Consider the following 17,155-nt stretch of genomic DNA (forward strand, 5'->3'; position numbering starts at 1 on the left):
AAATTCATAAAGTCAATGACTATGCAAATGAGAGTTAATTCATGGTCATGTTAAAAGTGCATTTAAAACATTTGCACCATTATATTACTATATGTTAGTTATCAGTAGTTGTCAAATAATTAGCTATTGAAAAAGTGGAAGATTTTTCTCCTTTTATCTGCTTTTCATGCATTTGTTAGCCATGATGTAAATATTGTAAGCAGTTTATTAAATACTTTTGAGTAAATCTTGGCTCTTTTCTGCAGATATTATTGGTAAAAACTTGTATTATGCTAATTAGTCATGGTTTTGTTTATTTCCAGGTTGTGCTCTTTGCAGCGCTACAAAATCAACAGATGTCCTCACAGAACAACGAGTGTCTATGTCTGAGGAGTGGGTGCACTTTAAGATCCAGTCCTCAGATTCAAGCAGATCAACATCTCTGGCCTCTTTGAGAAACAAGATTAGACGACATGAGACGTCCAGAGCACACAAAATAGCCCAGGAGCTCACGGAGAAGGGTGGACAGGATTTAGTTGGAAATGTGGTGAGAGCTGTGTCAAAGACAGTGTTTGCAGTAGGCCATATTGAGATTTTGATAAAAATGTCGATTAATTGTTCAACCCTAGAAGATAAGTGGGCTTTTTCCATCATTGTTCATTCTTTTATTTTTTTATTGTTAATGTCTCTGGCAGTTAAAAGTCACATAAAAATGCTTATAATACATTGACATGTTGATAACACATAACCAGTCTCAAGACTAGTCTATGCATTACTAAGTGTGATGGTGTTCATGAGGTGTTGCTTCGAGACAGGATGAATACAATTATTACAGTATACCCACTACAAAAAAGTAGACTACACCACTGAAATATGCCATGCTAACTGTACTGTGCAATCACGCTAATAAAGTGCCATATCACCCGGCCCAAAGCTGTCAGTCCATAGTGACGAAGTCGTCACAGTGTGTGTGTGTGTCTTTCTGTCTGTCTGTCTGTCTGTCTGTCTGTCTGTCCTTCTGTCTGTCTGCCTGTCTCTCTGTCTGCGTGTCTGTCTGTCTGTCTGTCTGTGTGTCTGTCTGTCTGTCTGCCTGTCTGTCTGTCTGTCTGTGTGTCTGCCTGTCTGTGTGTCTGCCTGTCTGTGTGTCTGCCTGTCTGTGTCTGTCTGTCTGTCTGTCTGCCTGTCTGTCTCTCTGTCTGTCTGCAATGTATAATGACCCTGGTCAGAAGGTCATGTGTTCATAAGTAGCTATCTGAAGTTCAATAATTCTACATATACATCTATTTTCTTATTTCTCTGTACCTCACCCTCTTTTACCTCACGGTCCATTCTAACTTTACTCTTCCTTGCTTTCATCACCTGTCCAACCGTTTGCCAGGTGCCAAGAAGTTTGATGACTGCAACCATGTCCGATCCTACAAGTACTACATCGAGAGCATGGTGAAATCCCAAGGCTTTGTAGCATTCCCCTGCGTACTGCGAAACCTTCCCTGCCTTGAAGAATAATTGATCCTTCGTTGTGAAGAGTCTGGTTAATGCGCGCCGCACCACAGCAGTAGCCCCGCTGCGACAGAGTCCAACAGAGAGGCAGGAGCTGCGGGACAGAAGCCTAGAAGCAGGGTTGGGTTGTAATGGAATACATCAGCGTCATATAGCCCTTACGAAAAAACACTATAGTATTACTATTAAGAATTACTATAGAAATACCACAAAAAACTGCTATAGTATTTCTATGGTGTTTTGGGACACACTATAGAGAATTACTTTAGTAATACTATAGAGTTGGCTATGGTGATCTTATAGTGAAGTTACAGTTATACTATAGTGTTTCCTGTAGTATTTCAATGGTTTTTCGGCCACTATAGGAAATTACTATAGCTATACTATTGAGTTTTATGTAGTATCACTATAGTGCTTTCTATATTATTTCTATGGTTTTTTGGAACACACTACAGAAAATTACTATAGTAATACTATAGAGTTGGCTATGGTGATCTTATAGTGAATCTATAGTTAATTAGCTTTAATAATGATGTATTCATCCCTATAGTAGCCTAAGTATGGTATCAACAAATAAAAGTTAGCAAGCAGAGCAGTTTCAATTTGAAAGATAGGGACTTTATTAACAAAATAAAATACTTATATCAACGCAGCCTCACTCGCACTTTTTCGCCACATCTGGCCGAACAATGAAACCTAGCCAAAGTAGCTAGATAGCATTAAACATATAGCTGCTAATGCTATCAATATAATGCCGATTGAAGAAATGATCACAGAAAAGAGTGAAAGCTACATTAAGTTAAGATAAAATAACTATAATAAAAAAGAAGAAGAAACCATTAAAACAGTAAAATAAGTGTCTCCTGTTACATACCCATCTGTTATGGAAAAATAAAGTATTCCAAAAGTATTCTAAAAGTAATCTGAATACGTTACATTTTTAAGACACGTTACTGTAACTGTATTCTGATTACTTTCAGAACATTCAGTATTCAGTAACTGATTACATTTACGAAGTAACCCTCCCAACCCTGCCTAGAAGTGATCTGCTAAGCTTTATGCGGTCCGCAGTACCTGAGCGTGCTCCATTAGCACCCCCCCTCCCCCCAACTTCAAAATTCTGGGCTATATAAAAATCGCTGGCCCGCGATATTGTCAATCGGATACATTTTGGCCCTTGGACAAATGTAGTTGGTGATCCCTGATGTAAGTGATAGTTCAAATAGTCTATTTACACATATACACATATTCTTATTTATTTGATCCCAGACCATGGTCCTTTCCTGTACCTAACCAAGCACTTCAATTGAAAACATGTCAAGATCTGTGATTCTCTGATGGTCAAATGTAATTGGGGATGATTGTCCAACAACTTTTCCTGTTGTTTATGTACAGGGACACAAACACAAGACCATACCAAACACTACAACTACTAAACATATATCTGGTTCCCATTACTTAGGGTTTTGGTCTTACCTAGGTCTTTTTGGATTGCATTTTGCCTTGACATTGATCTTTGGAGGAAGGATTATAGAAATATTGTATCTACAGTAAGTAACAGTAGCAGTAACAACTGTGAAAATACCTTAAACATTTTAAAACCCTTCCTTCAATACTTCATTTAAATTGTTATTTGGTAGCTAAATACACTTAACACTATAAATGGCAGATTACATATATTATATTGTGAAACTTTTATGTAAGTATGTTGTGTGAAAACTATCTGCAAAGTCAGAGGGTCAACTCCTCTCAGGCAAATGGTTCAGCAAAACTGCAATCTCCCCTACTTAAATGTAGTGTGGATGTATACAAATATTTAAGTAAAACAAAATCAGTTTGAGTTCCTGCAGTTGCCTACATACTGCACCTCAGGACAGATCTCCTGTGCACAGGAGAGGAACAAGGAAATAATTTTGACGTTGTAGATCCAGCCTCAGTGCCTGGTCAGAGAAGAAGATGATCTACTTATAGCTAAAAAAATTCTATGGAGCAGCCTACATGCTAGCACTCGTCCACCACAATAGCAAAGAAAGTTAGCATTCTTGCTAACTGTTTTAGTCAGTCGCTGCATTATTGACATCAAACCATACCACACCATGCTCCAACAGAACAGCGTTATATCAGCTTGGATTGAGCCATACAGCTGAGGTTCAAAGGTCAAAAGCATGTCAAGATGCACCAGACGATCTGCACGGATATACTCTCCTTCTCAACTGAATCCACAAGATTAGGTGGTTCAATTGAAATGAATAATTTCTTTGTGTCATCAATGCTGATGTAGAGGTTTGCCTCCTGATGTAGAATTATTTTTGTGTCAATATTTCCCAACAGTTTGGTGGAGGGACTTATGTCTGCATGTGAAGTTGTAAGACAGTTAGATTCGTACATGACAATGGTTTTTAAAGCTTGTGATGGTACAAGCAGTACAAGAGGAGCTGAGCGGCATCTTATGTCCTCAATTGAAAAAGTGACTGGGGGGGGGGCATATCTTCACCATCACAGCATGTGTATGGGCTGCCACCTGTTGCTGTCGGACACTGATATGGCTGTGAACCATTTCTTTGGTTTTAGAAGTTGATTCGGCAAGATTGTATTTTTGTTGCAGCTGAGGGGGCGATATAAATGGGCTTCCCTCATGTCTTCCACGGGGAGGGTTTGTATCTGCAGCTGTTGGTGTTAATGACAGTTTATCCCTGCTTTGGACACATGTCCGGATCAAAGGAGGCCGGGGGAGTGCCGAGGATGACCTCATACGACTATGTCCCCGTTGAGAGATGACAGCACCTCCTTGTCACTCACCTCGTAAACGCTCTCCTGTCTGCTGTTGTTCCTGCAGGTGGGGCTGACAGCCACAAAGTCAGCCTGTTCCCACACACTAACTTACCGAGACCAGCACCTCTCTCCACCTTCATTTATAAGGTGGCAATCTGTAGCATTTTGAAGGAGTATAAGGAGGAAAATCTTGTTGGGTTGTCACTTTTTTCCTGAGTATTCATTGACAGGAGAAGAATGATACGCTGCATCACGGGGTGAGCTCATTCTTCACACCTCACGTGTCCTTGCCTCCACAGGGAAAGTGTTTCCCATGTGCAGACAACAAGTGCCCTCTGATGGGCTCCCATGCCGACAGGTTCACTGTGACTGATGGCGTTTCAAAGAGCAAGTACTTCCTCAAAACGGGCAGTTCAAAGCCCTTCGGCCGTAAGTACCCTGCCCCCTCGTCACTGTGCCTCACACACAGGCTCTTGAAGATAGACATTTTTCTTTAGGCTCCATTTTTTACTTTTCTAGTTTTAAAAATCCTTGGACACTGTTAAAAATGCATTGTCATCTATTAAAACAGATCCAACGCCCTGAAAGGTTCACATGTATAAGTGCTGGGAATTTCAATCAATATACATCCATCTGTGATCTAGTATGGATATCAAAGTTTCCAGATGTCAGGGTTTTTACACAGGTTGTGTTCCAAGATATTGAGGGAAATGTTAAAATAATTCATGTTAATAGAGAGCACCTACAGCTATAGTTAATCAGGGGAAACTAAACGTAACCTTGTTTGATTTGTTTTAATGCAGGCACAAACACTATGATGTCATGATAATATTACCTCATCAAAAAAGCATTCGACAAAAACGTAATGGCACAACAGATCCATTCACTGATTCTAATCATGAGGCCGCTGCATGTTATGATCTACATAATGATTGATTGTTCTTGTTCCTGCAGAAAACGTGTAAAATACTTTAATTATTCAATATTATGTTTTAATTCAAATGCTCTGGAGTAGGAATCTGTTGCTTTGTTAATTGTTCTGAAAAACAATTATGAAATGAGTTTGAAAAATTGTTGTAACACCACTTTGCTCTGTGTACCTGTGCAGATATGGTACATTCCAAACCTGAGCAACATAAGTAACAGTACAATATAATTTAAAGATATCATATGCTGTGTTTTTTTCAAATCCGGATCCATGGAAAAGGATGCATGTGTCATGTGACAGTACGCTGGGGCCATGGTGACAATGTGACTCTTCTTCCTATAGGTTACAGCTACAGGGTGAAGGAGACCCTGGACAGCCCCAGCTGGCCCAACCCCGGCTTCATGTTCGTGGCCCTCTCTGGGGACAACGACAGCACCAAGGAGCACCAGCTTCATGTGTAAGCTCATTCTAACATGTGACGTCACTGATAGTGGTACAGTTGCAGAAGTGGGCCTTCCTCTTGTCCAGGATGTTGAGTTTGTTTGACCAGGCCTGGGATCTTGAACAGCCAGTTCCACTTATCAGACCATGTGACTTTTTTTAGTATTGTTTTTACAATTACTAACACACATTTCTCTTTACTTTTGTAAAACCAAATCATTTTCTTTCTTAACATTCAGTTAAAAAGTTACTCTATCACCCAACTAAAATGCACTACACTACAGGATCGACTGAAACAACTGAAACTTGACTTTAATTAAATGTATTATGTCAACACATTTCACTTGACTATTAGTTTAGTTAAAAGCAATAATGTTAGGTTGAACATATTTCAACTTAATATTATTGACTTCAACTAACCTAATACAGTTATGTGAAAATTGTTGACATAATACATTTAATTAAAAAAATCGACCTTAGTTTTTCCGTGTAGATAGATAGGTAGAAACTTTCTTTTTCCCAATAAGGAAATGGTTTTGTCACAGCAGCATTTTGACACTGTAAATTGTCATTGTAAAATAATTACACCATATCTTAGACCCTCCAGAAAAACGCGATTCTGCGATCGCAGAATTTACCGCATAATCAGCAAAATGGCGCAGATTTTTAAAAGGCCGCATATTTATCAAAAGGCCGCATAATCCCCGCATTTTTCCACCCAAAGTTGAGAGAAAAAAAAGTTAACTCGTCTTGACGTGACGTCATCAGCTCGCGCATCACAGAATGTAAACAACATTGTATCGAGTGAACGTGTGGAGCTCACACGATAGAGAAAACACAAAGATGAAAAAATCTAATCCATCTCATTTAACGACGAACATTTCTACTAAAGACCGGGCAAAAAGTGGGGGTAAACTATTCTGCACCCCGTGAAACTGTGTGTTGGAGCATAAGAGAAAATCGACGGTGACGACCCACTTCGATTCATTCAAACATTCGAAAATGCTTTCTGCTACTGCGGACAAGAAAGCCAAACAACTCACGTTCATCAACCTCCAAAACCCTTTCGAGGGCTACAAGAAACAAAGTGAGTAGCCTAAAAGATTGAAGCTGGTCAGAGAACGAAGGAGTAAATGAAAACAGAATGAGGCGGAGAAGTGTGTGTGTGTGTGTGTGTATGTGTGTGTGTGTGTGTGTGTGTGTGAGATTAAAATAGCCCAATTGCTTTTACAATAAATAAACATTGAATGTGTTTAATTGAATAGTAAAGGGGTTTAACGTTAGTGGCAGGTTGTGTGTGAGAGAGAATAAATAAGACAGCCCTATATTTAAAAAAATTGTTATTCTTTTTCCCCGAATATTTAGCATATTTCGCAACTTTCCGCATATTTCGCAACTTCCCGCAATTTCACCGCATAAAATCACATAAAAACCCCGCATCTTTAATCGCATAATCAAGGAATTTAGCCCGCATAATCAAGGATTTTTGCCCGCGTTTTTCTGGAGGGTCTAATATCTTAAAATAGAACAATATTTCTTCAAAATAGAATAAAATACAAATAAAATAAACATTAAAAGCAAATATAAACATATGTGCAGTAAACAAAGACTCATATCCAGAAGGGTATCTAAGAATACACACTATATAATATACAGAATACACAGTGGTTCCCAACCTGGGGGTCGCGACCCCCTTGGGGGGTCGCCAAAGATCGCAGGGGGGGCGCCAGACCTCAGATGATTTGAGGCCTAATATCATATTTAGAATAAAAAAAAAAAAAAAATTACATATCATTTTTTTTTTTACATATCATTTTTTTACATATTGTAACGCAATACATGATTACCGCTAAAAGCCTTGTCTATATTACAATAAAATATAGAAATTAATTGATTAACTAAAATTAAAATTCAAAAAATTCATCTGATACTCCTCCGATTGGCGCCAACATTGACGTTACTGTGTCAGCTTTCATAATAATAACAGTTTGCTGCGCTTGCTAGCTAGCGACCAACTTCATAAGGTGAATATTTTTGTCTAAAAATGTCTGAAAAACGTAAAGGAGATGACAGCTCATCTGCAATCAAAAAGAAAATGAGGACCTACCTAGAGAGCTATCTTAACTTCGGTTTCATGGAGGGAACGGACAAAACCCGCCCAGAGTGTGTGATATGCAGAGAGAAGCTAGCCAACGAAAGCATGAAACCCAGCAAAATGAAGAGACACCAACAGACCATGCACCCAGAAACATTCGGGCGTGATCGGGACTTTTTCATAAAGAAACAACACCTTGCAAAGGCAAACAAGCCAATGGATATTAGAACAGCGTTTGTTAGGGCTGGCAGCGAGGCCTCTTTTGAATGTGCACTTTTAATAGCAAAGGCAAAGAAACCGCACAACATTGCAGAGCAGCTCATTAAGCCAGCTTGCATTAAGATGGCTGAGAAACTGTGCGGCCCGCAGGTGGCGGAGAAGCTAAAAACTGTACCACTGTCAAACAATACGGTGAAAGACAGAATTGAGAAGATGGCAAGTAACTGCGAGATGCAGCTGCTCGAAAAGCTTGGAAAGGGGCCATTTGCCATACAACTTGATGAAACCACAACTGTAGCAGACGAGGCTGTGCTGATCGTTTATGTGCAATATATCGATGGGGAAGATTTGAAGCAGGACATTCTTATGTCAGTCAACCTTACCACTACCACTCGGGGTGAGGACATTTTTACTGCAGTGGATTCTTACCTCTCATCCCACAAGCTTTCCTATGAGAATTTAGTTGCATGTTGCACAGACGGAGCTGCCTCAATGATGGGGAAAAACAAGGGATTTAACAGTCGCTTGAAAGAAAAGGCCCCACACTGCACAATATTTCACTGTGTGATACATCGCCAGGCCCTGGCCAGCAAGAAACTGTCAGAAGACCTCAGCGAAACACTCTCAACTGTTATTAAAATAGTCAATTTCATCAAAAGTCCCCCCACCAACAAGCGTCTATTCGCAGACTTGTGCGAGGATGAAGCGCGCCAAACCCTCTTCCTGCACACCGAGGTGCGCTGGCTCTCACGCGGCCGAGTGCTGGCACGCTTTGTAGAACTGAAGGAAAAAATTGAAGAGTTTCTACAAACTCGTAACCGCGCACTGTCAGAGCAAGTGACTGAGTCATTCTGGATTAAAACAGCATACCTGGCCGACATCTTCAGTCTCTACAATGAAACAAACAAGCGTCTGCAAGGCGTGGAGTCCAACATTCTCCAATGATGCATTTGTGTGCAAACTGGAGTACAGGGTCGGGAAAATGGAGAGGGGGGAGCTGCAACAGTTTCCACTACTGCTGAAACAATCCCAAAACAATCCTGAAACGGTGCCTGTGTCTGTACGTCGCGAGTTCATCCGCCATATGAACGCACTGCAAACGGAAATGCAATCACGGTTCGCTGACATAGACGAGTATGTCTCCAAGGAATTGTGGGTTTTAGATCCCTTTATTGCCAAAGTTGAGGATGTGGAATACCTGGATTGCGAAGATGAGCTCACCGACATCCAAGCTGACTTGCTGTCAAATAAATACTTCCAGGAAAAAGGATTCAAAACGTTTGGGATTCTCAAAGGACCAAGCCTCGCTCCAAAGATCACACTGCATGCCACGACCAGGATTATACTCCCATTCAGTACGACATATCTATCAGAAACAGCCTTCAGCGCCCTTGTTGCCATCAAGACAAAAGCACGCAACACACTGGAAGTTCACAACGACTTTAGACTGGCTGTCACTCACATTACACCTGACATTCCATCCCTGGCTGCGGGCGTGCAAGCCCAAGGTTCACATTAATGAACCTACTTGAACCTCGTCTTCTCTCTGCTACCTGTTCCATGGCAGACAAGCATTTGATTTACCTGCTTAATATGCCAGTTTTTCATTTTTTTTATATAGGCCTATGCAACCATATTACCATTTATTTATGAGACATAGTATATTCTTTTGAAGTGTCCTGTTCTTCGACATTTGAAATAAATATGATGCATACATTTGAAAGTTAGTAGCTAATAAAAGCATACAAAGACAGAAATGTATCATTTTTTCTTTAATATAAATGTTTCTTCTGCGCGTAAAGTGCCGGTTTCAGTTGGATTATTTGTCACAGTTGCTCCGATCAGATCGGTCTCCTCCATTTTGTAGATTATTTACGATTTTTTAATCCACATAAACACATCACCAAAATCCGGCTTACTTTGAGCAAGTGTTTTAAACAGTTGAATCCCTTTGTGAATTGTTTCCACTTGCGCCGTCCTTTAATTTCTTGATACAGCGGGCATCCAAATTCATTAATCCTGAGTCCAATAACCAATAAAGTCACTCCAATAGTGCTCCTTCATTACGCTTTCATTCTCCTTTAATGAAATACTGCACATTCATCCAGTTTGTGACAGTAGTTGTAGCATTTTTGAGACTTTTAAACTTTCCGCTGTTACCAGGCACGGCTGTCACTACCCGATCTGCCCCCCTGCCCGATCTGTACTGCGCATGTGCGAGATGGTCCGCCATACTGGACAACTACATACGGCAACTGTAATAGGACACTTCACACAGTGGCGTTTGGCAAAGCAGAAAAAGAACACAAAAAAACCGGGAGAGATGAGTTATTGTTATGACAACGTGACTTCACTTTTATTTAACAACTCTTTTTATTGGGTTCTTTTATTTGGGGTTCAGTACATTGTCAGAATAAGTGAGAAATAGATTTAACTTCTGTTAGACAGCTATATGCCATACATTTTTGCATACATTCACAGTAAATATTTATTCAGTATGATAACTGCCAAACAGAAGTTAAATCCATTTTCTTTTTGTGCTTTGGCAAACGCCACTGTCTCAAGAGTCCTAGTTGGGTTGCCGTACGGAGTTGTCCAGTATGGCAGACCATCTCGCACATGCACAGTACAGATCGGGCAGGGGGGCAGATCAGCAACAGCGATAATTAAAGTTTCAAAGTTTTGGGGGGTCGCAAATTCCAACAGGAGTCATTTAGGGGGGCCCTGGGTGAAAAAGGTTGGGAACCCCTGCATTAGATGACTCTCTAATAGACCAATCTACGAAAGGGGATGAGAGCACTGACAACATCTGTCTCCAACAGAACAAAACCAAGGGCTCTGAAAAGTGAAGCCAACATGGAAGAGCTTTACCCGCATCCCCTCTAATACCCAGCAGGGGGGGACTGCAATGGTTGCAATACAAAGTCTGATTTAGATCTAGGCCGTTTCTCAATCGCGAGGATGCTTGCTTGGTAAAACATTTCGTCCGAGTCACTTGCTTCAGAAGCTAGGCAAGAATCCTTCCCGGCATTCGGAAAACGAAGAGTGGAACAGGCTAGCAAGTGTGCAGGTGTGTGTCATATGAGAGGCCCGCCTTACATTTTCTGCCACAGATTTGGGGAAATTGGTCAGTGCGCAAAGCATTGTGGGGATTTTAAGCACGCAAAGTAGTGATGGGCATTTCGAATCCCTTCGGGGACACAAATCTTTTGATTCAGTTCACTTTAAAGATTCGTTCACTGATTCGTTCACCGGTTCGCGAACGACTTCTGGTGATTTGCACGTTCACGAACGATTCGTCTTTGTACTTAATTCGTTCAGTGATTCTTCACTACTGCCGAAGTCCGTACAAGAAGTTTGCTGGCGTAAAATGTATGATATTAAAACACATTTTACACCTCACCTTGTTGCCCCATGAATTATGCTCTGGGAATAGGCTACATATTATTTAAGAAATATAATTGGCCATTGTTAAATCTCATAAATTTGTGCCTGACTATACGATGTATTACAGCAGGCTAGCACGTTATAACAGGGCTGCCAACACTCACGCATTGAGCGTGAGAGTCACGCAATTAACCCATATCTCACGCACTCACGCCACACTTGCCTTTCCTCACGCTAACTTTTCGTTCCAAAATAAATGTATATAAAAATGAATTGAAGGAACAGCAAACCGAGCGGTCTACGAAATGAGACGGTCTTCTGGCTTAGTTCAGTAAAGTTCTTACGATATTGGGAGATTCTGATTTCACGGATCAATAACTCATGAACAAAACGTTATTCAGACATAAATGACGTCTCCTAAGTACCGTGGTAAGGTTGACAACGAACTACAATCACATTTTGATCAAAAAAAGCCAATATGCGCTGTCCTCCGAGCTGGACACATTACATTGGTCTCTATCCGCAGCCGGAGAAGAAACGAGTGCTCAGGGACCGTCTGAAAAGTGCAACTCCGAAAAAAGTGAATACAATAATATTCAATCACTATTATACAGCTTATTACTACCAAACTCACTACACACATCAATAGTCTCCTGGTGGTCATACTACAGCAGAGTTTTAAAGAATATCCTTTTGAATAATTTTGGGGAATATTTATAATGTCAAATCTTCAATAAATATGGCATCATCTTAAATAACTTTACTATTATACAGTATATTTCTACCAAACTCACTATTTGCATTGTTGTTGTTAGCATCTGGTTAGCTAGCTGCGCTAACGGATAGAAGCTGTTCCTCAAACAATGAGAGGGAGAGCTCTCTCCTGTCAGACTGAGAGAGATAACTACAGCTCAGTGAGGTAAGGGACTCTGTTTAGATAGTTAACTTTAGTCTAGTTATCTCAGTGGGTCTTAAACGTTTTGGTCACCATTTATGAGAATAAATGAAAAACAGTTATGACAGATGAGCTATGACAGTAAAACAAGAATACAGTTTAAAAGGGGAGTGATTTGTAAAATATTTTGCTCACAAAATGCACCAGGTTGATGCATTTAACTTCAATATTTAAAAAAAAAATCTTCGGAGCTGAGGACCCCCCCCCCCCCCCCCCCACCCCCCACTTATAAAATAGCACTTTACCTCTGCTTACACCTATATGCCATTTTATATGCTGTGAGCTGATTATCGAGCCTTCATTGTAAGAGTCGCGGGCACACTGTGTATGTGCGTATTCCACTGGAGCGCCCGGTACATTAATGGGAAACCCTAGTTTGTACATGTTCAATACATTTGTAACACTGTACACATGAACGTTTCTTTTTTTGGTTCACCAAAAAAAAATCTCACTCCAAGCTGAACTCAAATGTTGGCAGCCCTGCGTAATACTTTCAAACCCATGCACGTACTATGTGGCCTAACTTAAATCCCAAAGCAATAAACTCCATTTGGCCGAGTTCAAAGTGAATAAAAAAATATATCCTCTACATCGGTGACGATTTATTCATATTTTATGTACCCATCTATTTTTACCTTTAGCTACCGGCCCAGCAACCTAAAGGAAGTGTAGTACCGCCGTTTGGCCACAACGAATATTCTACTCAGAGTCCGGCGCTCTTCCTGAGGGCTTGTCGCGAAGAGCTTCTCTTTAGCTTTTGGGCGGAAGGCGGCGACTCAAACAAACAAATCGTTTTGTGGGAGGAATCAGTTCATCTCGTTTACTTCGCGAACGACCCATCACTAACGCGAAGTCTACCCATGTGCAGCCTCGAAATTACCCCCAAACCAAGGACGCAACCTCGGTGGAATTCCAAGTAAGCTGGAGATTGGAACAGTCAACCCAGTCTCATAAAAAAACGTGTAATAACTACGTTGGTCCACAACTTGGGACGTAGTATCTCTACAAAAACGCCTCTGAAATTGTAGGATCCCTAAGTTTTTTTTCACCATTCATTCCAATGGCTGGCGTCTACGTCACGTGATCTTCAAATTTCTCATTGTAGAAAAAAAAAACATGGCCGAACTTCGTTTTATTCTCGGTGGAAATGCCTATTTTAAGGTTAGTTTGGCCATTAAAATGCGTTTTGATGTCATTTGATGCGAGAAATATGAGTTGTTATTTCAGATTATGTGTGCAGTGGATTTACATGATTTTTAGTTTGCTAGTTATTCCGAAGATTACTTCAGAAAATTGTGATACGTTTTCATTGTTACCAAGGTGGTTGCTAGGGACGCTGCTATCGATATTATTTCTGTTATGTTGTGTAACTGTTTAATGGTGTTATCTTTATTGCCCTCGAGATTGAGAAACGGCCCTAGTTTAATTATTTTTCAATAAAACTTGATGATAATTGTATATAGGCCTAGTATGTTCCCATTTAGAGTTGAATACTGTAGTCTTTAAAGCAGGGTATGCTTTTCGCCTTTTCCTCCCACAACACAACCCCTCTCAGAAGGTTTTCACTTGCTGAATGTTATTGGGGATATTTTGGTTGCCTAAAAATAATGTTTTGGTTGTACGAGTTCCATCCTGTCGTGTCACAACGTGGTGACGGCAAAAATGACAAACCAGAGGCTTCAAATCTGTAGTAGCAAAACCGACGGGTGTGTCAAGTGACTCTGTCTACATCTTTTATACAAAGCTCTATAGGCCTACTACTTTTTTTAGAACAAAATGACTTCCACAATTAATAAGGACTAATCAGTCAAGTTCTAATATGCTTCAATAGGCTTTTTGTATCGTCAAGATAACAGAGCATAATTCAACTATAAAACTATAATGCAGTACAAAACTCTGATCATGCCCTGACAGTCTTCTGCAGATATGTCCACACATCCATCATGTGGACCGCGGTCCTAAACGTATCAACTATGTGAGGAAAATAAGTACTCTGATGAGTTAAGGAGAGAAAAGTGGAAGCATTAAATGACTGTGACTGGGAGACACAAACAGTGTGCATCACATTGATTGAAGGCATCCTCCCTATGTACCACTTGTAGTTGTTTGTAATGGCAGCTAAGGTGATGGTGAGTGCTTATCCTGACGTCCAATCTTCCAAATGTTTGATATTGAGGTAATCCAAAAGTAACGGAAAGAAATCAGGTAAGATTACTTTTTATACTCAGATTAGGTTACTGATAACATTTTCTTGCAAGTAACTGGTAATTGAAAAAGAAGATATTTTAAAAGTCTCCTCCCAACCCTGGTTACTGTACAGCCGCTCCACTGCCCCCTCTGTGATGGTGTTCGAGAAGATATATTTCAGAGTATGTTTTGATCTGTTGTGCCCTCTCTTCAGGGGAGCGTTGGTGTCTGGGTGGACCTACGAGGTGCTGCTGGATGCTGAGTTGGATGTGGGGGCTGTCACAGAGGTGACGTTTCGCTGGTACAATCACATCTTTAACCCTGTGACACCCAGGTATGGTGCGTCCAAGGTGGAGCTGCAGAGAGGAAAAGACAACATGATGTAAGTCAGATTTGTATACATAAAAGCCTTCAGGTGGCACTCCTCACACTTTGAGAGGAAATCAAACACACCTACACAGTGATATATGGTCAATCATCAGACATGTTATTGAAATGGTGGCTGTAAGGAGATGGTTATAAAGGCTGTATATTACATTTTGATTAGATAAATATAAAATGTTTTTAATTAACTCTTTGTTAGTTTGCCAAATTATTTTTACGAGTTCATTTAGAGCTGTGTTATCTGGTTGAATAAACGGCTGTCCTTAACCTACATAAGCCTTTATCTCTTTTAACTGAATATTGCTATGCGGTAGATAGAACAACACACGCACGCACGCACGCACGCACGCACGCACGCACGCACGCACACACACACACACACACACAAACTCTACAGAAGGAATTCAGACTGAACTGGATTAGAGTTACGTCAAATGTATCAAGACAAAAATCCCAATCTAATGTATCCATGTCTACCAGCTAGAGTCTACCAAAACAGAACTAATTGTTTTTTTAAAACATGTCATCGATGTGAAATCAAGTTTATAAGCAATTCTCGTGAAATCGGGGAAATGGTACAGTACAGCAGTGGTGCTGTACTACATTATGTGTCATGGACTCCCTTTAGCCACTAGAGGGCAGCATGAGACTGTGTGTAAGGTTTTCCAGTGCTGGTGGGGGGAGAGTACATAGAGGAGATTTCTCCTCCATATTCTTTACTTTCATATCCTTCCATTTATAAATAAACATATAGTGATGGCAAACAGATTGACTTTGACTTTAAACTTTATATACAAACCAGATGTTTTTATCATTTTTGGAATTCTACGTTTTAATATAGTTTGCCTTGTCGGCCAAAACAGATTTCAAACAATCAGTGTTTACTTGGATTTTATATTTGAGAAAGAGGAAATTCTGCTGTTTTGACATACTTGTATGCAGTAGATTAAAATGGATACTTAAACCAATATATGTATTCACATTGTGTTCTATGCTGTTTCACTCACTCACTCTATCCTTCCTTCTTTGCTTCTTTACAGCGTCTCCTTCTGTGGTACGGAGAACGTGAAGGAGAACGCCCTTCAGCGTGTGCTTCCATGCCAGGCCTAACCAGGCAGGCTCTCTCAATAAAGATACGTTATACTCTGATACACTCAGACCTCTGCACGGCTCCTTCCTTTGTGCTGCTGTGCAGACTGTCATATTGTTCTATTGAGATCACACAATGAGGGAGAATAACACAGAAACACAGATAGTACACATGGAATATATATACACGGGCATAATAAGAATAAAGTAAAATTAAAATAAAATTGAACAAACATGTATTAACAGTATAAATAGAAATAAGAAAATCCATCCATCTTCTCCTGCTTATCCGTGGTCGGGTCGCGGAGGAAGCAGTTCCAGCAGAGAGCCCCAAACTTTCTTTTCCCTGGCCACATCAACCAGCTCTGACTGGGGGATCCCAAGGTGCTCCCAGGCCAGCGAAGAGATATAATCCCTCCACCTGGTTCTAGGTCTGCCCCTTGGTCTCTTCCCAGCTGGACGTGCCTGGAACAGCTCCCTAGGGAGGCGCCCAGGTGGCATCCTAACTAGGTGCCCGAACCACCTCAACTGGCTCCTTTCGACGCGAAGGAGGAGCGGTTCAACTCCGAGTCCCTCCCGGATGACTGAACTTCTCACCTTATCCCTAAGGGAGACACCAGCCACCCTGCGGAGAAAAACCCATCTCGGCCGCTTGTACCCGCGATCTCGTTCTTTCGTTCATGACCCATCCTTCATGACCATAGGTGAGGGTAGGAACAAAAATGGCGCGGTAGACAGAGAGCTTTGCCTTCTGGCTCAGCTCCCTTTTCGTCACAACGGTGCGGTAAAGCGACTGCAGTACCGCTCCCGCTGCTCCGATTCTCCGACCCATCTCACGCTCCATTGTTTCCTCACTCGAGAACAAGACCCCGAGATACTTGAACTCCTTCACTTGGGGTAAGGACTCATTCCCTACTTGGAGTGGACTGTCCATCGGTTTCCTGCTGAGAACCATGGCCTCAGATTTGGAGGTGCTGATCCTCATCCCAGCCGCTTCACACTCGGTTGCGAACCGATCCACAGCATTCACTAGAAATAAGAAAATGACTTGGTTAAATCGTTATCCGATAAATGTACATGTATTCAGATGAGTGAGCATGGTTAAATATATATACATTTAAATGTATTTTCCTGAGACATAAGAACTTATGAAAGAATCAAATATTTAAAGATGCGGCCTTTACGCAGATAAAATACTTAGTATTATGTACTGAGTAAG

The 17,155-nt window shown here is 40.8% G+C and overlaps 2 protein-coding genes across 2 annotated transcripts in view; both read left to right on the forward strand.

Annotated features, from left to right (window-relative positions):
* LOC307042772 (inactive pancreatic lipase-related protein 1-like) overlaps nucleotides 1-4,579 on the forward strand; it is a 64,529-nt gene extending 59,950 nt beyond the window's left edge. Inside the window, exon 9 of the mRNA XM_079686858.1 lies at nucleotides 1,358-4,579. Coding sequence (XP_079542984.1) covers nucleotides 1,358-1,485 — 128 coding nt within the window. The 3' untranslated portion in view covers nucleotides 1,486-4,579. The remainder of the gene's footprint in view (nucleotides 1-1,357) is intronic.
* LOC307042774 (inactive pancreatic lipase-related protein 1-like) lies at nucleotides 1,532-16,004 on the forward strand. The gene is made up of 5 exons (XM_079686863.1): nucleotides 1,532-1,599; nucleotides 4,551-4,680; nucleotides 5,522-5,636; nucleotides 14,678-14,845; nucleotides 15,888-16,004. Exons 2-5 carry the CDS (start codon nucleotides 4,590-4,592, stop codon nucleotides 15,955-15,957), a joined length of 444 nt encoding a protein of 147 aa, XP_079542989.1. The 5' UTR covers nucleotides 1,532-1,599; nucleotides 4,551-4,589; the 3' UTR covers nucleotides 15,958-16,004.
* Nucleotides 16,005-17,155: the final 1,151 nt, after the last annotated feature.

This window comes from Notothenia rossii (genome assembly GCF_949606895.1).
Source record: "Notothenia rossii genome assembly, chromosome: 6".
Classification (NCBI taxonomy): Eukaryota; Metazoa; Chordata; class Actinopteri; order Perciformes; family Nototheniidae; genus Notothenia; species Notothenia rossii.